This window comes from Marmota flaviventris, chromosome 13 (genome assembly GCF_047511675.1).
Source record: "Marmota flaviventris isolate mMarFla1 chromosome 13, mMarFla1.hap1, whole genome shotgun sequence".
Lineage (NCBI taxonomy): Eukaryota > Metazoa > Chordata > Mammalia > Rodentia > Sciuridae > Marmota > Marmota flaviventris.
In genome coordinates this window covers 96,036,046-96,058,585 of record NC_092510.1, presented here as the reverse complement: position 1 = coordinate 96,058,585, position 22,540 = coordinate 96,036,046, and the positions used below count along the sequence as shown (strand labels likewise).

General features: G+C 54.4%; 1 protein-coding gene across 3 annotated transcripts in view; it reads right to left on the bottom strand.

The window, feature by feature from the left end:
* The window catches only part of Mvb12b (multivesicular body subunit 12B), a 169,629-nt gene that overhangs the window by 60,715 nt on the left and 86,374 nt on the right, over positions 1-22,540 (bottom strand). For all 3 annotated transcript variants that reach the window (XM_071600962.1, XM_071600961.1, XM_071600963.1), the window contains exon 7: positions 7,114-7,208. In XM_071600962.1, the coding sequence (XP_071457063.1) occupies positions 7,114-7,208 (95 nt within the window). The remainder of the gene's footprint in view (positions 1-7,113; positions 7,209-22,540) is intronic.

Below are 22,540 nucleotides of genomic sequence, written 5' to 3'. Positions count from 1 at the left end.
ACACAAAGGTGAGATGGCTCCGTGGGACGCAGGGGAAGGGTCACAGGTCACAGACATCACCAGGCAGGTCATGGGCCGGGACGTAGGGTCATGAAGCTTTGACCTGAGGAGCAAAAGCCAAGCTGAGCTTTGAGAGGCAGCTCTGTCCCCCGGTGCCTGGATGGTGCCTGGACGTAGGCTGGGAAAACCTGGTGAAGGAGGAGAGCCAGGGAAGCGCCTGGCCTGGCCTGAGCAGAAACACCGGAGGGCGGAGAGGGGGACACTGGTGGCTCCACAGGACTCGCTGTGGGGGCGGCCAGAGCTCTGTGCAGGGCCTTTGGGCCTTTCCCTGTGACATCCCGGCAGAGGCACTGGAAGAAGCAACCCTCTGAGGCGAGGGCTCCTGAGTGCCCCGCGCGTCTGCCCGCACGCGCCATTCATTAACTCCGGTGACACCGCCACCGCAGAGGATGTATAAAAGCACATCCAATTAGCCGGGCCTACATGAATATTTGCACTCTTAAATCTTTTGCATTTCGAAAGGGTTAAAGCTTATTATTAGCATATAATTTACAGTCCTTTCTCCCAGGAAAGGAATAATGCACAGTAAATGCCACATTCATTTTAATAATACATGTTACAGTCTGTGCCCAACATCTGCACAAAGGTAAAGGAGACAGATTTTTTTGACATGTCCCACTCTGCCATCTAAACACAGGCTTTTTGTTTCTTAAGTGACGGAAGGTTTAATCAAGAAAGCAGGCAATTCATCAATCGAAACAAGGCAGCGTGCGTGCGCCTGACAGCGCACACATGGCTGTGTGCAGAGCAAACCTGGCCACCTGTCAGTCGCACCTCTACATCAGGACGCACAGGCGTGCCTGCGACCGAGCCCCCCACTCCCACGCGTTTCTTCTGTCCTCATTGTATTTCCCTTTATACGCGGTCTCGTTGTCAGTCAGGCCGGGGCAGATGGATGGACAGGGAAGCAGCGGCTGTTACAGGTGATGATGGAGATTTATCAGCCTCTGCGGTGACTTGGCTCCCTCGATGTAAGCACCACGATCAGGAGTATTTTTCACTCGTTCAGGAATTTCCCCATATGTGACTATCTGTGGCTCTGCCAAGCCGATGTCCCTTGCTGGGACCTTCGTCACCCTCTGGAGCATCCCCCTGCCCACAACCTACCCCAGGCGGCTCTGAGAAATCCCAGTGAAGGAAGAAAAGGGAAGCAGAGGCCTGGAATCCAAAGCCACAGCAGGCCACAAGAACACGTCACCAAAGACAAAGGCCACGGAGACCCGCGAATGCAGAGGCAGCCGTCACTCAGGCACCGCCACAGGACGCAGCGGCTCTTTTCCTTGCTCGAGCTGACGCCCACCCCACGGGAAGAGGAGGCCTGCAGCGGGCATGCTCGGAACCCAGTGCGAATCTTGCAGCACGAGATGGTGAACGTCCAGGGCTGTGGCTGTGCCCCTCACAGGTGGGGGCATCTTCTAGCCCCCAGTCCCCACCCCACAGGGCTCCCCAGTCGTGAAAGGTTGATGTTTATTTTCGATTGTCCCCTCATCTAGAGACAGGTCTCAAGTAACCACATGTGAAAGGAATCGCGTCTGCACCGTGGGGTCTGCAGCAGGTGGGTTTTCAGATCCCACCGTAAGGAGCTCAGATCTGCTGCATCGGGAGATGAAGAGCTAGGGAAAGGAGTTTTATCCAATGGGATGAAATATATAAATCACAAATTTCACAATGCTGAAAATTAGATGTCCATCTTCCAATTTAAATGAGGACTAGATTAAAACTGCATGCAGGAGGCTGATTCTCAGAAATCATTAATTACTTTTAATTGCCTCGTGCCCTCCCGTCCGACGTCAGAGCTGCACGACTTGTCCTCGGCTCTGCAGATCAAATCCTCCTCGGCCCCGACGAGAGGGATGCTGTCCGCCGCCTGACCACACTCACACCTTCCTGGTGTCAAAGGTCTTGAAAGGGGGCTGGATTTTAAGGGGAACGGCTGTGGGGTGATAAGGGGCTTCTCTAGCAAAGAGAAAAAGACGAGCGCTGTGGGTCCTGGCCCACTGGCCCCGAGCGCCCGGACGGCCCTGTGTGGTGCTCGTCCTGGCACCTGGGCATTCTCAAGTGGCACGCCGGTGGCACACGAGGAGCCCCACAGCCTCCCAACTGCTCAGAGCAGCGCCCTGGCTGGTCCAGCACCCCCGGGCCTTGGTGGTCTGCACCCCACTGCGTCCTGGGTGCGAGGGGGTCTGGGAGCCTGGGTTTCACTGCACGCCGGTTTTAGTGGCATCTGCTCGATTTTCCTGTCTTACACCACCATGCCACTTTTTTTTCAAGAGGGAGAAATGTAAGTTTTTTGTGGTTAGGAAAACCTCCACCCTTGGAGAGAAACCGGCGGTCTACAACAGTGGCAATGACGGGGGTGGCGTGTGTGGCTTCCCGGCCTCTGGTGTCTCACGCCTGAGCAAAGCCTGCCAGGGACCCAGGGGAGGGAGGCATGCCTGGGTTGGGAGGGGCATGCGGAGCCTCCTCGCCTGCCCAGCCTCAGGAAGTGGCCAGATGCTTGGCAGGTGTGGGTGCAACGCCCGTCCCTCCCGCATCCCGAGGCCTCTGGTCCCCTCACAGCCCTTTACTCAACTTTTGGACACCCTAGGGTCACTTAGGGTCACTTCAGCCTGAGTGCCCCCCGAGACACAGTCTGTCTTTGCCAAACTCACGGTCACTGCCACTGGGCCATGTTGGAATGCTGCCCGGCACTTGACAGGACCCTCCCCACGGACAGTGCCAGGCGATGCGGGGACTGGGTTAAGAGGCATCTACAGGGTCACCGCTCACAGGGAGCGTGGTGCAGCAAGGGCGGAGCTGAGGAGCATCTGTCTGAAAATAATAGACACAGCTGGCGGCAGAGGCCTTGCCCGGGCTCCGAGTGGTCTTCGGCACTGAGCCTGGGACCACTCGGAAGGGACAAGGCTTCCGGCTCAGGACCAAATCCTGAGTCCTGGCACAGCTGCGCCTGCTTCTGTCCCGCTGCCAGTGACTCTCGTGCCTAGCGTCCCTTCCCGCTCTGCTCTGTGTCTGAGGGGCTGCTGCAGATCCTTCAGGACCAGGTGAAACAGAGACGAGCGAAGGTGCACTGTCCGGGGGAGCAAGGGAGGCTGGGCACGGGGACTAAGACGGAAGGCTTCAGGAGGGGGAGACGCTCTTAGAGGACACCGGCGAGCGGGAAGAGCCTGAGGAGGACGTCCGGGGGCAGGCTGGACAGGAGCGCTGTGGAGGGCCCCCAGAGGCAGACCTCAGGCACGTCTGGACCCCCAGGACCACAGGGCCACCGGAGAGGGACAGCACAGGAGCCTGGGAAGCACAAGCCACCACTCACCCAAAGGGAGAACGGGGAACACAGGTGCTTTCCCAGAGGAGTTCAGATAGGAAAAGAGAGCAAGGAGCCGCCCCCCGGGACCCCCGTCAGGCAGGTGCTGCAGACGGGGCCTGAGTTTGGGGGCCATGTGGTCTCTGCCCCAGTGGCGTGGGGGCACAAGAGACAACCAGGTACGGCTGGGCGCCAAAAGAACTTGATCTGGATTTTGTGTCATTTTCACACACCACTAAACACGATTCCCCTTTTCTGGACTATTTACAAACGCGCAGATCCAGGGAAGGCTGTGAGAGGGAGGCGGCCTCAGGCTGAGGCTGGCTGCCACTGAACACAAAGGGACAGCCTGAATCAAGCCTGGAGCTGCCACTTCCCTCCCAGCTCCTTCTCTATGAAGGCCACCTCCAAACCAACGAGCGGTGACGTGGGAACTGACCTGGACTCAAGAACAGAGTTGGGGTGACGGCTCCACCAGCTGCTGGCCAGTGGGATGTGAGGGTGAAAGTAGGAGCCAGGGAGCGTGGAGGAGCCTCGCTGAGCAGGGCTCAGGGGACAGGACGACAAGCGAAATTATATTCTCAAGGCAGGACAAGAAAGTTATTGATCTGTGGTCTGGAAGCGATTTCCAGTAAGCCCTGAAAGCACAGTGCCAGCCAGGCAGCTTGTGAGCGCTCGGAAAAACCTGGGTGATCTTTAGGGGCCCCTGGGGTTTACCGAGAAGACGCCACATTAACGCCAGGTCTGTGTCTTATTACAACAGCGACACACGCTATTACAGAAAAACGGGAAATGGCCAGAAAGCTGGGGAAGAAGACAGGACTGGAGAGGCGGGCAAACCCCACCACCCTGGGTGTGGGCCTCTAAGACCTTCAGATGTGCACATTTCACACGAAATCACTTGAACACACTAGCTAGTCGCTGCCGCTCCCCCTCACCTTTCCAACTAAGCCGTCCCACTCCGGACAGTGGAGAAGTGAAGGCCACTGGCTGGCACTTACGCTCAGCACCTGCCTCCATCCCACTTTTGGAGCTGTGGTTTTCAAAGACAGTCGTGCTCATCCTCGGGATAAATCTGTCTGCATATCTGTAAGCATTTTCTAGAAGAGACTCCTAGAAGAGGAAGAGTGAGGACCAAAGGTCTCCTCCGTGGCCATTCTGACTGGGGAACGAATTGGCAGGGCAAGGGACATGGGCGTCTCAGGATTCCAGCACTGGGCCCATGCAAGTCCCTCCCCTCTTCTGTGGACAAGAGAAACATCTGCTCCACTGTGGAGACCAGCTGACACACTGAGTGCCCCAAGCTGCTGAGTGGCTGTGAACGCGCAGGAGACAGAGGAGCTTGAGGAGCAAGGGTCTCGGAGACAGAAGGGGCTGCTTCCGGAAGGAAGGGTGTGGCCCCAGGCTCTGGGGGTTGAGGAGGCCAATCAGGGTGATCACCTGCCCCGGGGTCCTGGAGGGTGTTCCTGGCAAGGCAGATGCTAGGTTAACTCCTTTCTTCCACACACATTTTACGGGCGCCTCGTGCGCCAGGGACAGAGCTGCGTGTCAGGTCTGCCGGCACCTCCAGCAGCCCAGAGCAGTGGCTCTGCCTCGCAGGTATGGCGCAGGAGGCCTGTCTCAGCACAAGGTCCAGGAAAATGAGTTCATTAACAGGCACACCACTGAGACAATAACTAAAAGTAAAAGCCCATCCCTGCATGTTAAATATGGACTGCTTTTCAAATTTCTAATTCCATTGTTTTGAGATCTACTTTCCCTAGGACGGGACCACAAACTAGGGAGCACTAACCAGAGGTCCTCAGGAGGAACACGGTGTCCCAGAGGTTGCAGCAAGGGCTTGGGGCCTGCAGTGTGCAGTGAACATGTGCCAGGGTCGCTCTGGAAGAAGCGCTTGACGATTCACTTCATCAGCAGCGAGACTCCAGCCATGAAGGCGCCAGCGCCGGGCAGGGGCTAGGACCTGGGGCACACTCTGCCGGAACTGTTTTGGAATAAACTGTTGCAAACCCCAACTTTGCAATACCAAATGGAGATGTGCCACTTGGCACCAGACACTCTTTGAGGTGGGGAGAGGGGGTTCTAGCCAGAACCATGCACAGGCCGGCTGCCAGGGGCTGGGTGGGCAGGCTTCCCAGTCGTGCCCTGGTTGTCCAGTGCTGAGCTTGCAGGCCGTGTGGAGCCGGTGGGTCCTGCAGGGTATTTCTGGCAGCATCACTACAAAGCAGCCCTGGGCCCTGGCAGAGCAATTTGGAGGCCTGCAGCCTCGGAGGCAGTCTGAGCTGCCCCTGACGTGGGCTGGGGCCCTAACTGCCTCTGGAAGATAAAATCCCATTGACTGCCACTCTCATAAATGGAACAGGAAGTTTCTGAATGGCTTCCCCTGTGTCTTGAGGCAGTTACCTTGGTATTGCTACACTAACAGCTGAAACGCACCCGGACAACACCTCATCAACCGCAGGGCGAGGAAGCAGCGGTCCAGAGGCAGGCAGCAACGGTCTTGCCAAACCAGAGATTTCACTCCCGGCTCTTTGCTGCAGAAACGCCAACAGCTGGGAAAGCCATCAGAGGATGCGGGGAAGGTGGGTGCAGCCCAACACTGCACTGGAAAGAGAGGAGAGGCTGCAGGCGAAAAGTCGTCTGTTTGATGGCTGTCCTTGCGTGCACTGCGACCAGCCCTGCCTGCTGGATTTCCTGGGCCTGTTACACGCCACTCTGCCACTAAACATCTGGGGACATATTCAGCTTTTCTACAAAATAGGTCATCTTTCCACACTTGTTCTGCTCCCTGTCGACTCTGGCGAAATAGCCACAGCATAAAAGAACTCCCTGGAGAAGCTGCACTTAGACAAACACGCGCCTTCTCCCCGGGAGAGCCTGGCTCCTGGCGTGGAGCCAGGGCGGGGGCTGAGAACACCCCTGTCCTCCCCTTCCCAGCAGGAGCGCAGCCCGGAAATGGAACAACTGGCTTTTGCTTATACTTCCAAACCTATTAGGGAGTGATCATAACGAGAGAAACTAATACTGACAAGAATTATGCCATTGTTCTATTTCATCTGTTTAGTAACCTGAAGTTGCAATTTTTAGAAAAAAGATTACCTTTTAAATAACCGATTCATTATGGTACATGAATGAATGCCATGTTCCCGCGTTCAAAACGTCACTCACCATTAAGGGCGTGCGCGGGTAAGTGGCACCGATTTACCACTTCCCCTTATACACAAACACCGACCGGCGGCCCTGGACAATCAGAGGCAAGTGTGGTTTCCTGGGCTCTTGGCAAGTGGCCTACACTGCCCAGGGCATAAGGACGCCCACACCTGAAACAAGCCTGGTAAACTGCCCCTCCCGGTGGAGGCCAGGAGGGGGACCAGGAATGATGAGGCTCCCGCCAAGGTGACGCTGTCAGTTTCAAGGCTGGGTTGAGAAATCACGGACTCACACTCTGGGCGCGTGGGGGAGACGGCCGGTGCTGCCTTGGAACACAGTGTGGCTGTGAGACACGAGCGGAGGGTGCTGGCCCCACTCAGCTTGGCACTGCTCCCCATCCCGGGGGAGACGGGCCCAGCAGGGGAGGGTGTTCTCTGACCCTCCCTTCCAGCCTGCGAACCCCACACGCTGTTTTCCATCATTAGTTTCAAAGCCTGCTGAGCACTTGGCCTCTCCATCTCTGTAAGTGCCGCGGTAACACAAAGGCAAGGGGAGGCGGGGTCCCCGCAGGGCAGATGCCACCGGACACAGACCCCACGTACCTGATATGGCATACAAGTTGGAGTGCTGGTACTCATAGTCCGTCCGGCTGCTGTTCCTGCCTCGGAAGGTGGCGGGGAGCGTTAGAGAGATGTGCCTGGAAAGAGGCAGAGGGGAGAGAGGCGGTTACTGGAGCCTGGAACGTCCCCAAGGCTCCCACTCATCCCCAGAGCTGTCGCCAGGGTCCTGCACACCCGCAGGGGAGCGTGCGTGGGCCAGCCTCTTCCTCCTCCACTTCCCCACCAGCCTCCAGGCCTCCCCCCAAGGATCCAGAGGCTTCCAGACACCCACAGCCTTCTTCCCCGCACTGCACAGGGCACCCAAGGGAGGGAACGACACCCCAGGTGTGTCCCAGGCACTCTATGGAGGCGGCAGTCTGACCCGGGCCTCTGCGTGCTGGGCAAATGCACCAGTGGCATCAAGACACCAGCTCTGGACACGAGCCCGGCCTGCTCAGTGTCCACCCTGTGGCTTCCACATCTGCCTCGAGGTGGGGAGGGCCATGGCACGTGAAGAAGCACTCGGAGGTGAAGGTGCCAGGTGTTATTCCCAGGTGAGCTCAGGGACCAGGGACCTCTGCCATCAGGAAAGCACTCTGCTCTGGTCAGCTGGGTCTGGGGCCCCTGCAGGTGAAGCACACAGTAGGTGCTCAGGAAAGCATCTCTGCCTGGGCCACTGCTGTCTTGCGTGGTTCAGGTGTTGTCCGTGGAAGCACCTGATGAGCACTAAGCCAAGCACTCAGACCACGGGAAGTGCTCCCGAGGTGGGGCGCGAGCCACCTCAGGGGTGGAAGGCCACGTGTGGCAGTGGAGCAAGCTCAAAACCCTGCAGGTCGGGGAGACGCCTGCCACCCAGACCTCGGGAGGAATGGCTGTGGGGGCGTGCAGGGCTCAGCAGTCCCACTGTGGCCACACCTGGGCTTTTCCAGAGGGGAGACGAGGGAGCATTTATTACACAGGGGAGTTGTCACCAATGTAGAGCCTTTTCACCTGATATTGTGAGACAGTCCAGGACCCCTGCTGGGTGTGGGGACCTGCAGGAAGGCTAGATGACACCCGCCATGTGTGGGGACACTGGAGGAAGGCTCTCAGGCAGGGCTATTCCCACGAGCCTGGGACAGAGCTGCAGTGGCAGAAACCTTTTTGGGACAAGGTAGCACTGTGGGCTGCCTTTACAGAGGACCCCTGTTCCACAGAGATGTGTCCCTGAGGCACCCTGGAGGGCACTGCCTAGGTGTCAAAGGGGCTAACCAAGGAGCCGCGGGGTGCTGCCAGGGGAGCTCCCAGGCTGCAGGGATCAGGGGCTGGGAAAGGTCACTGTGCCACGTGTCCAGTGCCAGAGGAAAAGGAAACATGGGTGCTGCTGAGCACGGGGGAAGGACCCATGAAAGGAGGTCCTCGTGACGTCTTGGGGGATGGGTGAAGGAGTAGAGGCACCCCCCGGTAGTCAGGGAAGGCAACCCTGTGGTGTGGGTTACTGGAGCCTGGAATGTCCCCAAGGCTCCCACTCACCCCCGGAGCATGGCATAGAAAGTGGGGTGGGGGTGGCCTGGAATGGATGCCAAGTGCCACACAAGGGGGTCTGGGTTTTATCCCTGGGATAGAGGTTCCCAACCTCTGCCACTCATCATGGCACACAGATGAAGGTGTCAGGTCTCTGGGGACGAGCTAACAAGAGAGATGCACAGGCCTGGCCCTGAGGTGCCTGGTTCAGTGGCCTGTTGGGCTACAGAGCAGGAACCCATTTCTAACAGGCCCTGGCCCAGACTTCAAAGCGGGTCAGGGCTGGGAACCTGGAGGGTCAGGAGTGCGGCAGAAGGTGGTGAGTGGTCTGTTGGAGCTTCACGGGGGAACGAAGCGCTGCCCGCGGCCATGGCTGAGGGAATGGCAAGGGTGGCCCTGTAGGGTGTCACCAGGTGCTGGGTGGCAGGGATGTGGACATCATATGTTCTCCATGGTGCCTCACAAGGCCCTGGTGGGCAGTTATGGGGCACTAGCCAAGGAGCAGGCACAGTGCAAAACGGAACCATGGGCGACTCAGTGGCTCCCCAGGTGGCCACAGAACAGAAGCCAGCCTGGGCCCTACATGACAGCAGATGTCATGCCTGAGACACGGGCCCGGGGTGCGCACTGCTACTGCATCCCCTGGACCAATGCGGGAACGGGCAGGAGCTGGGGAGAACTGGGCTGCCAGATGCTATGATTTCTAAGCTTTATAGTCCTAAAAAGGTGCACCTGGCCTCGCGAGGGCCACAGCCCGGGTGGTGCAGCGACACTCCAGGGCGAGAGGGAGGCCCAGGAGCAGGCAGTCCTCATAGAACTTGGGAAGACGTGTGAACCTGGATGGTGGCAAGGAGGCCAGAAAGGGCCAGCCTGACCACCAGGGTCAAATGCATGGACACAGAAGTGTGGGGACTTAGCAGTGGCAGAACAAGGGGGGCCCAGAGTTGTTCACAAAGTGATGTGGAAGCAGGAAGATGGTGGGGCTGGGGAGGCAGGTGGTGGTTCGGGGAAGGCTTCCGCCAGGACTTGGGCTGACGTGGGACCTGAAGAGTCTGGGGCAACATGGAGGAGGCCGTGCACCCCAGGCTCTGCAGGCCTCTGGGAGGATGAGGACATTGGCCAGTGGGAAGAGCTGCAGGGACCAAGCTGGCCAGGGTGGAGCACGGGGCCCCACAGCCTGGACTTTATCCTGAAGCATTTTTAAGCAGAGCTGTGACAAGGGCCAAATGACAGTTATAAGAGTTCACCTCTAGTGGAACCATGAAGAACTAGACCGAGACTCCAGGTAGACGGGGACAGGAACAAGCTGAAGCAGACAGTCGGGGAACTTGTGCAGAGCCTGAATCACTGTCAAAATGACCTGCCGCAGACCCCTAAGGGGATAGTTTTGTGGCAATTCTGTGGCAAACTGGACTTAAAAAGAGGTGCATTCTAGAGAATCATGGAGCCTGGCTCTTTGGCTGCCCATCCAAAGAGGAGCTTGGCATCTGAACCTTCTGGCCTCTGGGGCGTGAGAACAGCTTGGCTGCCCACCCTGCACGCTCCTGACTGGGCCCGTTCCCCTTGCATTTGAAGACGCGTCCGCTGGGCCCTCCCTCCTCCTCCTGCCTTCCAAAGGCTGCCATTTGCAAGGGTCCTGGCGCGCTCACAGCCCACGTCCACAAGGTCCAATGCACAGCATCCCACCACAGCCACCTCTGCCGACTCCGCCTGTTGTCACGGCTGGCCCCCCTCTGCCAGCAGCTGGGGAGTCCTGGAGGCCTCTGAAGGCCCTGGCTCCTCAAGCCTGGGCCTGATTCCGTGCCCATGCTGGTCCTTCTTCCTCCCTACTCTCCAGACCCCTTCGTCCTTCAGGACCCCCCAGCCCTCTCTCTCTGCTAAGAGCCTTTCCTGGGCTTGTCTCGGGCTGCACTGGTGCTGGGTGTCCTCTCTCACCAGTGGATCCTCCTCAACAAGAGGGTCAGGTCTCCACTTTCTAGGACCATTCTTCACAGAGTGGACGCCTATTAGACATTTGTTGACCAAATCAGGGGTGAACTCAGTCCACTGAGGCCCTGGGTCCCTGTGGTGAACTGCTGTTAGCTCTGTTTTTCTCACTAGACCCCAGGGGTGTCTGCAGGGCACCCCACTCCCACCCACCTTTGCTGTGGAAACCAGGGCAGAGCAGCAGGTATTCAGGGGAGGGGCAGTTTCTGTTTATATGACAGACGATGTGCTGTTGCGGGGGGGATGGGAAGTTAAAAGAAAATTCACGTTTCGGGCTGATCTCTGACAGGCAGCTGCTTTACCCGAATCTGCTGAGCTGAAATCAGGTTTCAAGAACTCCAGCCAGAGAGGCTGGCAAGAGCCCCGGGGTTCAGGGGCTTGAGGGCTTGAGGGGCTTGAGGGGCTTGAGGACTTGATGCCAGGCTCCTCTTCCCTCTGCAGAGCCTTTTCCTGTGTGTGCTTTTCGCTCCCACTCTCCTGCACCGAGGAAGCAGGGACACAGAGGACATAGGGATAGGACAGAAAGGCCCATCGAGGCCTCCTGCTGCTGAGAATGAACACTCTGGGCAGAGGGGACGGTCACCTGGGCTTGAACAGGATGAAGAAGTCCCTACTGAGTCCCAGAGTGAACCTAGACTCCAGGTCCCCAGAGAAGCACCTGCCAGGGAGGAACTGTCCCCCCCACCGCACCTGGCTTACCTCTCAGCCATCTTTTAGACAGGAATAGTCATTCTCACTTAACTGAACAGGAAACTGAAATTCTCAGAGGTGAAGCCAATAAAGAGAAAGCCAGGGATTCGGGAAAGGTCAGCCCATGTCCTCCGCATGCTGCTGTCTTCACGTCTCCCTGACCTATCACCTGGACCATCAGGTATGGAGACTGAGGTCACTCAGCCAAGACCGCGTGGCTGCCCTCAAGACACCTCTGAAGACCAGTGATGCCAGGACTCTGTGCCTGCCACCTGCCCGCGTGGCGGCCCTCCAGGACCTGGTGCAGCCCACAGGCAGGTAACCACAGCATGAGGCCCAGGGAGGCAGGGAGGCTGCAGTGGTGAGTCTGCCGGACTCAGGTCCAGACCCCAGCGCCAACGCCCGGCAGGGGCGCACTCTGGGGGTGGCAGGGAGGCAGACAGGCAGCGAGCCCGACAAGCACCGTGGCCTCCAGTTCTGGTCAGCTCTTCCCATCCTGCCACCCGGCTTACGCAGGTCCTGCTCACGCGGGCCTGAGAGCAGGACCAGAACAAAAGCCCCCGGGGACCTCCCTCTGCGCCAAGAGGAAGTGGAAACGCGCCACGGAGGGAGCCTGTCTCCCTCTGGCAGCCTCTAACCTGTGCTCCTCCACACAGGTCCACCAGCCTCACCTGCAGCTCTAGCCCCCTGCCCCCTTGGCTCCGGCTCCTGCCCCAGGGCCTCTGCACTTGGGTCCCCTCTGCCCGACACACTCTTCCTCCAGCTCCTCAGAAGCTGGCTCCTCCTCCTGGGCCAGGCCTGCCCTGACTGCCTTTTGGGGAGACACCCACCCCCAGCCACTCTCTTCCATCCCTTCCCTCTCCACAGGGAGGTCTGATTTGGTTTGGGGTCACCAGAACATAACCTCCATCACCTCCCCTCCCCATGTCCCCAGTGCTGAGGACAGTGCCCAACATGGTGGGTGCTTAGGAATGTTGAGGAAAACCCTATATGGTTACCCAACTTGTTGAATGAACAAATGCCTTTGATTCTGACTTGTAATTAGAGATGATTTGGGAATCTTCCAGAAGCCTTCCCACTTGTCTCCTTCTCATCCCCAGGACTGGGCTGGTTAATGGTTTGGAAAATGCAACTATTTCTGATTCATGGACACTTTTACATAAACAGTAAATACATTCTTTGTGGCATTGCTTATAAAGCCCCAAACCAAAACTGAATGAAATCTCAAACAAAAGGGGACTAGTTAAGAAGATTATGGTACAACTGTGCACTGAAATATCCTGCAGTCTTTTAAAATATCTTAGAAGGCAACTTCCTGGCCAGAGCCTGTGCTCAGGCTCAGCATCAGTGAAGAGGAGGAGACATCCTTCCTCCTGCACCTGGACACTGACCAGTCCACCTGCACTGGCTGAACGGTGGCACGAGAGCCACTGCACAGGCCTGTGCTGGAGGACAGACAAGGAATGGAGTTCTGCCTGGGGTGGCACATGGGTGCCCAGTGCCCCTGCAGCACCCAGAAAGAACAGGGCCTGGGCAGCTTCAAACAAGGCAGAGGCGGCTGAGAACATGCTGGTGCCCCAGGGACAGCAGTGTCAGTGCAGTTTCGGAAGAGTCCCTTCAAAGGCCCCAAAGGCGACCATTCTGCAGGCAGACCACAGGAAGACTAAGGGGAAGTCAACTGTCTCTCTGTCCAGGATGGCACCTGGAGGAAGACCCCTGGCACCATGCCCAGGAGGTCTTGGTGACCACCAGAGGCCAATAGTTCTGCTACCTGACCAAGGGATAGTTTATTATTCCAACATCTGTCTGACAACTAGAGAACGGAATCAGAACAGCTGTTCTATCTGAGGTGCGCTTTCCTGCCGTCCTCGCCCATCCCCTGCCCTCGAAACGACCAGAGACAGGGCACCCTGCAGGGCTGCTCCTGGTGGCCACTGCCTCTCGGTGGTAGGGACAGGCTGTTCTGTAACAAATGGGTCAGCAATGCACACACTGCTAGGGATGAATCCTGCTAAAGAGATGCAAGGGAAATTTCATTTTTCTCCCCCAAGTCTGTCTGAGCACCTTATTCAATTAACACGGCCATGGAGCTGGAGACAGCTCCATGTGAAAGCCCTTCAGTTACAGAATACATTTTATTATGTGACAATAGTTGCCAGCACGATTTATTTCCTTTGATGGGATTCTGCTTTTTCCTTGTTAATTTAAATCTGTATTTTCTAGTGCTGATTCCAGGTCTGTGTGAATTTTTAAAATGTTATCATTAATCTTGTGGAGCCAGTGGCCACATATAATGAAGACGGCTCTGCCAGGGCACTGGAGGGGCCTGCTGTCCTCACGAGCTGTCAGAGGGCAGCAGGCAGTGGTGGTGAGGCAGGTAGAGGCTGGTCTCCTTACCTCCCGCTACACACACACACACACACATCCCTCATGGCATGAAACCTCACTGCCATTCTAGTTTCCTGAGGCAGTGCTCCAGGGGTCAAAGACTTTCAGGGGGAACACAAAGCCACAGGGATTTTCACAATACTGAGATATCGCTTCTCTTCTTCTTCTTCTTTTTTTTTTTTTTTTTTTTTTGTACTGGGAATTAAATCCAGGGTGCTTAACCACTGAGCCACATTCCAGCCCTTTGATTTTTTTGAGACAGGTTTCAGCAAGTTGCTGAGGTTGGCCTTGAACTTGTGATCCTTCTGCTGCAGCCTCCTGACCACAGAGATTACAGACATGCATCACCACTCAGTTCTTCCCTCATTTTAAAATAGGACACTGAGAACACAAACTATACAAGAAGAATAATTCAATAAAATGAGATTTCAACATTAAAAACTCTTGTTCTTAAAAGCATACTGTTACAAAAATGAAAAGACAAGTCACAGACTGGAGAAAATATGTATAAAACATATGTCCAACTCACACCTAGGACAGATACAGGACTCTGAACTGAACGGAAGGCAACCCAATTTAAAGAGGGCCAAAAAATTTAAAGCAGACACTTCATTAAAGAAAACACAACGGCAAATATGCACACGGACACACTCAGCATCATCACTCGCGAGGGAAACACACGGTAAGTCACAGTTAGATACTACGCATGTCCACGTGAACAGTGGAAAGTCAAGAGCTAGACAACAGCTGGAATGTGTCATAGTGCCACCAATTCAGAAAACGGTTTCTTAGAAAGCTGAACTTACCCTGTCTTAAAACCCAGCCATCAAACCCATCAACACTCTCCAGATTTTACCCAGGAGGTAAATGAACGCCTATGTCTATATGGAGATTTATCCACAAATGCACCTATCAGCTTGATTTATAATAGTCAAAAACCAAAACCAAGCTGGATGTCCAATAACAGGGCACTAGACAAACAAGCTGTGTATGACATGATGGTGTCAGTCAGCAATCGAAGAGGAACTCAGATCAACACACGCAAGATGATAAATCTCAAGACAATTACGCTGAGTGTAAAACAAGGCAGGCAGAAAAAGGCACAGGTGGCCTGATTCCATTTACAGAAAGTTCTAGAAGTGCACGCTGTTCACAAAAACAGATCCTGGTTGCCAGAGGAGGGAGGGGAGCAGAGCTAAGGAGCACAAAGGACTTCCAGGTGCAGATACATCTGTGACCTTGATGTTGGTGAGGGTTTCGCAGGTGTATGCAAATGTCAAAACCCATCACCTGCAAACTCCAGTGCATGCAGTTTACCATACACGGATTACACTTTGGTAAAGTTGAAAATATCCTCCTGATTAAAAACAACAGCAACAAAAAAGACCTATATACACAAGCCAGTGAGTTCACTGTACCCAGAAGAGCCAGTGAGAAGTTCTTCGGCTAAGTCCCGGCAAACACTGAGGGTGACTTCAGACTGCTCCTCTGCCCACTCAATGCCTGAGGACAGTGGGGCCACCAAGGTCTGAAGTCAAAAACAGCTGTGGCTCAGAAATGTTTACTCCTTCAGGTGGTCCTTGCCGGTGCAGACGCCAGCACAGCGTCATCGGCACAGGGCCACATGCATGGCTCTCTGTGGGAGCAACACGCTCCAGCAGCTCCGAGGTGCTGGAAACGCGCATGGGGATGGGGTGCTCCACGCGGAGTGCGCCCAAGGTGGGCCAGGCACAGCCCAGGGGCTCGGGGCCAGCCTCGGCAACACAGCAAGACCCAGCTCAAAAAGACAACAAAACACTCCAGATCATTCCAACCCAGACTCAGGAGTCCAGGAGCAAATGGGACGAGGACCGGCGTTAATTCTTTCTCTTTAGAAATCTGAGGAAATAAACTTGAAATGTGGGGAATGCCTTCTAAGGTGGAAAACATAACTCTTGAGGGTTTTGCCTTCGCACGCACCACGGGGGCCCTCGGCCCCCTCCCACGCATGATGGGAGGTCACCCACCGCAGATGTGGGCAAAAGGGGGCCCAGAGTCAGGTGGCGCAGGGCAGGGACATGCTTCTGCTATTGACAACAGAAACTGGGAAGGGGAGCATGCAGACCTCTCACCCCATCTTTCTGTACATTTTTAAATGTTAAATTTTTCAACAAGAAATTGATTCTCTTTATTGGAAAGGGGGCAACACTAGAGGAACCCCTGTCAGAGGGGTGGGGAGTCACAGCGGGTGTGCGCAGAGGTGGCCGAAGCACTGGGGCACAGGGTGTCAGGTTCTGCTGGGGCACAGACAGGGGCCAGGTGCAGAGGAGCGACCCGACAGGGATGGAGCTGGGTGTGGCAGAGGAACGTGCAGAGGCTGGGGAGGGGAGGGGACATAGCAAATGGCCAAAGGACTCCCTCGCATCCTGCACCCCTGCTGGGTAGGCAGCGTCTGTGGCGCACAGCTTCAGGGCCAGGTGTGAGGATGTGCTTGATGAATGCCACTTAATGGAGGAAAGGCTCCCCCGGAACACCTGGCACGGCAGGGCCCGGGAGCCACGGGAGAGGACCTCTGCCGCACCTGCTGGCATTTAATAAGCACCTTCCAGAGTGCCCACCCTCTGGGGCTGGTGGACAGTGTCAAAGAGGTCCCTGGCCATGGCCCATGCTCACTGACAGCTTGGGAGCCTATTTCTTAAGGACCATATGCTCAGGTACTGGCTGGCTCTGGGAGGTAATTAAAATGGATCATTTTCAGCTGGAAGGGCCTGACCAGTGCTCGAGTCCTCTTCAGTGACTTCACAGCCCGAGTTCCAGCTCCGGGTCCCCTGTGCTCCACGCGGAGGCCCTGAGTCTCAGGAGAGACCTGGGAAGACCCAGGTGTAAGAACATACCGTAGCTTTTCCTTGTAAATTGGCACCATTAAAACAGAGAGTTATTTTAGTGACTCTAGGCCTGAAAATATCTTAAGCTGCAGTGCTTCTCCTTTCCGTATTGATTTTGGAGCCAACCTCAGAGAGAGGTCACCATGTCCAAAGTGTCCTGCCACTTCTCAGGGTGACGAGACACTTTTCTGTTTTGTTTTGCAGTTGACACTGGCAAAGGAAGGTGAGGTTTTTGTACAACCTAAAGAGAAGCTCATCCTCTGGAATGTCCTTCACTGTCTCGTAAACTTTCATCATCTAGACTGGAAACTGAACTCAACCAAACCCGGGGACACGACCCGATCAAGGAGAGACTGGACTTCAGTGCAGCAGCACACACCCCACAGCTGCCATCAGTGCCTGGTCACCGAGTCAGGCAGGTCATCGTGACTGAGCGTCTACTATAAGCTAAACACTGTGCTCGACACTGAGATAGTTTAGAAAACCAAGAATCAGACTTTTCCTTTTAGGAATTCATCTATAAGCACTTGAAACACATCCACAGGTCTCCTAAATATTCTAAGACGTGCCATAAAGGACTCTACAGCTATAAGCTTCAACTTAAAACAATGGCACAGACTAAGAACCAAGCAGTCAACATCCACTGAGAGTCCTGAGTCTAGTTGGTGGTCCCTCCTGCAGACAGGGAAGAATGGGGGGTACAGAAAAGCCCCCACCAATGCAACAGTGATTCAGGTGTCAAGACAGTGACCCCGAAAATGTCACACAGCAAGACAGAAGAGGGACCTCAGTCTGACGCAGTCGAGAGTGGCTTCTGGCAGGAGGCAGGTGCTTCGTTCCTGCCATTTACTGAGCACTGGCACTATTCTTCATGCTTCACCTTCATCTCTAAACAACTGGGCAAGGTAAGCAGTATTGTACAGTAGAGGTAGGAGAAAAGTGGCTCAGAGAAGCCAAGGAACTTGCCTAAGGTCACACAGCTAAAAAAACTGACTGAGGTATGATTCGAGTCACGCTCTTTCTCCCACGCCATGATGCCCTCTTAACACACAGCGCAGTGAGTACAAATGCAGACTGTTGGTTTCCATTCAAGCCGCCCATTTGCCAGGATCAATATAACGTCAAACCACAAACCTGAATATATAATGATTTCCCTCCTGGGCAACCCTCCCCCCAGCCAAATGCCAAATCACTCTGCACTGGAGAAGAAAAAAAAAAAGAAAGAAAGAAAAGAAAAGAAAAGAAAAGAAAAAGCTGTCATAGGAAGACTAAGGAAATCGCAATTCCAAACTCCCCAAGTTCCTGAACGCACAGCTTTGAAGTGCATGCAGCTCCACGGCATATGGCAAATCAATTACTAGTTTAAATCTTAAAACAAAAACATGGCAAGTGTGGTACAGAAATAATCAAGAACAACGGTTGGGTTTAGATTACAGCGGGCCACTAGAGTTTTGAATACAATTAATCATCATTCCAGGCAATGGGAAGCCATATTGACACTTATTCCTAATTTGAATATTTAATTAGGGTGAAGTTCTTCATCAAATTATCGCAGAACTGGGAGAGCGCCTGGAAGACTCCCAGTCCCCACCTTAACCCCTTTCCTGCCGCGCCCCTGCGAGCACAGCGCCCAGCCCAGCCCTGCAGGGGGACACCGGCCCTGGGCTGGCCGCAGCCACAGCTGTGGCAGGGGAGGGGGGAGGGTGGGCAAGAAAGGTCTCAGGTGAGCTCAGACAGTCAGAATGAGCCTGGGTAAGATGAAGGCCCCGGCGCACCATCTGTGGACCTCCTGCCCACCCTGTGGGGGCACTCCTGCAAGTCACCAGGGAGCAGGGCCTGCGAGGGGAGCCACAGCAGGCCGGGAAGCAGCAGCGGCGTCTTCTGTCCAAACAGCAAAGGCTCCACGAGGCATTTACAGCCACACGCGGGTTTAGAGGTCTCATTTCCTTAGTGTTCTCCTGTTTCTCTATAAGAAAAGACTTTTGCTGACGTTTCACAGACACCACGTGCTAGCTGCCATACGCCTAACAGTAACGCATGTCCCCCCAAGACGCCAGGGCAGGACCAAGGGTGGCCGCACCTGCACTTGGCCAAGGGAGGTCTAGAATGTTTCTCCTTCAGACTCCTCTGAGATGCTCAGAATGGGGACATCTGATAGCTCAGACAAGGGACGGTCCCTTAAAAGCCCAAGATAGGTTCAATCACCCTCTGGTAAAAAGTCACAGCTACATTTGCAACAGCCACTTTTAGCAGAAAGTGGATCCTGGAAGGGGAGGAAGGAGCCGCCTGACGCAGTGAGGCAGTGTGGCACAGCCCCTCTTGCCATGTCGCGGCCCAGTCTCGGCCCAGCCACCACAGGAGACCCTGGGTCCAGCAGCCTGCTCTGAGCCTGCCTGTGACGGGAGCAAATGGCGTCAGGAACTCTGGAACTTTCCTTTGTATGTTACATTAATCCACATAAGAAAATCTCTTTTAATGAGGAGTGATGTAGTTACAAACTCTCCAGAGCCATAATTAGAGCAAACTAATTGAAGCTGTGTTTTGACACACTTTCCAAACTCACGGGCGCCGGCGACACACTCACAACACTGCTGCAGAATCATTAGGCTAATAACACTCTCTCGCATCCCGTGAAGCTCGCCCTCCCTCAGATGCTGTTTCTGCACCCGCCTGCCCTGTGGTCTCCACTGAAGATATTAACTGTGATTATGAGCACTTTTGTGGAATTCTAATGTTAAGAGTAACAAGGAGCATCAGCGTCCGCTGCTGTGTGGCACCTCTCCCTTTCCGTCCCCCCCACCCCACAGCCAGGGTGACCCGATGCAATCTCAGCGGTACTTAAAACAGTGCTGAGGGACCACGTCCAGTGGGACCCTCTGAAGCCGGGGTTTCTGCACTATTTGTTTCAAATGTTTGATGAGAAAGATCTTTCTTGTTTTGTTAGGTACAATAAAATGAAATAGTTAAGTAGAAATTTTTTCCAAGCAGTTAAAAAAAAAATCTCAATTTACAACACAGTCCTTGGTAATAATACTAATGAATTCCAGGAGGACGTGCCTTGGCCAGTCTCTGTCGCCACCCTGGTGGTGACTGAAGGCAGACACGGCTACCCTGGTGTTGAGCGGGCAGGGGCTGGGGCAGCTCGGGCTGTCAAGATGGAGCCGCTGTTTGCCACCAACAAGGCCAATTTTTTGGATGCTTAACTCAGACACTCACACACAGAGAGGAAGACGCGACAGTTCTAAATAATGGTTATTAATGACGCTCCCTGCTAAAGTGACAAATTGCTTGTGAAATTTAGAATCGAAGAGGTATGAGAGTGAACGTGTCCTGCTGCATGTGACAGAACGCCCGCAGCACCAGAGCCCCCTTGAGCTCCCGAGGGGCAGGGAAGACCCCTCTCTGGGCCGGGGCCGTTGCACAGGGGCGGTGATCACGGCCATCTCTCCCTGGTTATCTCCCCGTAGCTCGTGTCACCTCTCAGTGAAAAGTGCAAAGTGGGGCGCCATGTTGAGGGTGCCCTCAGGGTCAGGTGGCAATGCTCTCAGAGCCCAGGCTCCTGCCAATACCCTGGGGTTAAGAAAGCTACCACCACCCCGGTCCCCATCCACCACCCCGTTTGCCCTCCACCACCCAAGGGAGAACGTCTGACCACTGAGAGCGCAGCCTGTGCGGCCGGATGGCGCCACCTGGCCAGCTCTGAGTGGGGAGGAAAATGCTCCTTGGGAAAGTGCCAACGACCGGATACTTCTTTGAAGCTTGGGAGTTTTTTGTTACTTAAATTACAATCCTTGCACCAATCTGCTATTTTTTAAGCCACTGATTACTTTCAAAAATAAAATTTAAAAAGGAAACTAAGTCTCACTGCTGTAGCAATGCTCCCAGTCATGGTATTTATTCACTACACTTTAAGTTTTATTCCACTTGAACCCAGTGATGCCAAAACACCGAGCTCCCACATAAAAGAAACGAGACAAAAGCCACGCCTGGGACCCGGCACCACACTTCCACTCCAGACGCTCTAGTCTAATCTCATAAACGGAAATATTGAAAGAGTCTCTAAACCTCGCTGACCTTACTTCTAGAAACCAGGAACATATGGGCACTGCTAGCTTTTCATCTCCTTCCAGCCTACTAAAACGCCTGCTTCTCCAAAGTCAGGAGCTGGGGGGGCTGCCGAACTCCGATCCACAATGGGCCGTGGGGGGGCACAGGACACGGCGGGCAGCACACCCCTCCGCAGCTGGGGACCAGCGTGAGCAAGAGGAGGCTCTGAGGGAGCGGGGGCAGGCCAGGCTGCGCGGCTGTGTCTGACCCTGGCTGAGGAAGCACTGAAGTCCTAGGTGGCCTGGAGGGTCTTCGCAGGCAGGCAGAGCATGAGGTGAACCTGGCTCAGTGCTGGCTCCTCCAAATCCCAGCTCTCTGCCCTTGACAAGTCACCAGCTCTCCAAGGTCAGTCTCCTCACCTCTTAAAAGTGAGGACACGATTATTTACCTCACAGCATGGTTATAAAAATGAAAACTGTAAGTATGTGTGTGTGTGTGTGTGTGTGTATGTGTGTGAGACACACATATATACACACACACACACACACACACTCACACACCCCTTGAGAATTTACACAATACCTGGCAGAACATGTTCAGAAAATTGTGGCTGAAATAATGATGATGATGATGATTATATTTATTCTAATAATAATTATTAATATTATTATTCAACTGGAAACAAAACATCTGCTGCTCAAGAAGGAATTTCAAGTTGAATTCTACCCTACCCGTGGGCAAAACCTCAGCCCAAATAAACTCAAAAGGCCTTTTGAAAGTTACTGCAAGCAGAGGATTTTATTAAATACCCAAATTAATAATTGAAACCCTGCCTTGCAATAGAACTGCAGAGTGCTGGGGGTGCAGTAAGGTCCCGGGAATAGTGGGGGAGAAGTGCTCATTTCTTCTTTATTTGGCAGCTAGATTTACACTGAGAGACGCAGGTGAAATATTCCATGGGGCACCTGCAAATAGACTGTCAGCTTCCACTCTGATGGAAGGTAAAATACCCTCCTCTAAATGGTCTGGTTCACAAAACCGACCCTAAAGTGAACTGATAAATCTGTTCTGACACACGGAAAACTATTTTCATAATCCTGAAAAAGGCCTTTCTCCAAACCCTGGAGCTGCAGCCGCTACACAAAGAGCCCTCCACCTCGGGCCAGGAGGGGCAGCCTCACACCCAGAGCCTGCTTTCCAGGACAGCCAGCACCGAGAGCACACGTAACATCACAGCCACTAAGGAAAACAAGACATCCACAAGTCACAGAGATCACCAAGAATGGCACATTCACAAGCAGCAAATGCCTAGTCGAGGCCTGTGCAAGGCTGAAAGCCCAGGCCGCCCAGAGGGGGAGCCGCATCGACTATGAGTCAATCCTTCATTAAACAGGAGCTCTGACTTCCCAGGAAGCCATATTAAAAATTAATATCAAAAAGTGTATTGCTCAGCCTAAACTCATCATTCATATCCAACAATACCAAACTGCATTCTAATGAAATTCCTCCTTCAAAATTACCCTGACACCAACCCTAAGTTTGGTGCTGCTACAGAGGTAGCCACGCACCACTCGCCAGGATTCTGAAAATATTCAAACGCCCTCACTCTGAAGGTCTCTTTCACACCATTCTCATGACCCCCAGAATAAACCACACTGCTTGGGACCATGCTAAATAAAGCAAGAGCTGTGAAGCCATTCTAGGGGACGGTGATGGGACCTTCTGCGTATAGACACCACATGTTCCCCATGGTCAGCATCCACAGCTCCTGTGCACAGACCCCGGCGAGGTCCCATGTCTGAGGGTGTGAGTGTGACTGTGCAGGCAAAGTCCCATCAGGGGAGCCTCTAGGCAGCAGAGTCCCCACACAGGGCATACTCAGGAAGTCCTTAACAGCCAGCTGTGCTGGTCAGGAGGCTGGAGAAGCTGCCCATGAAGACAGCTGGGCACGT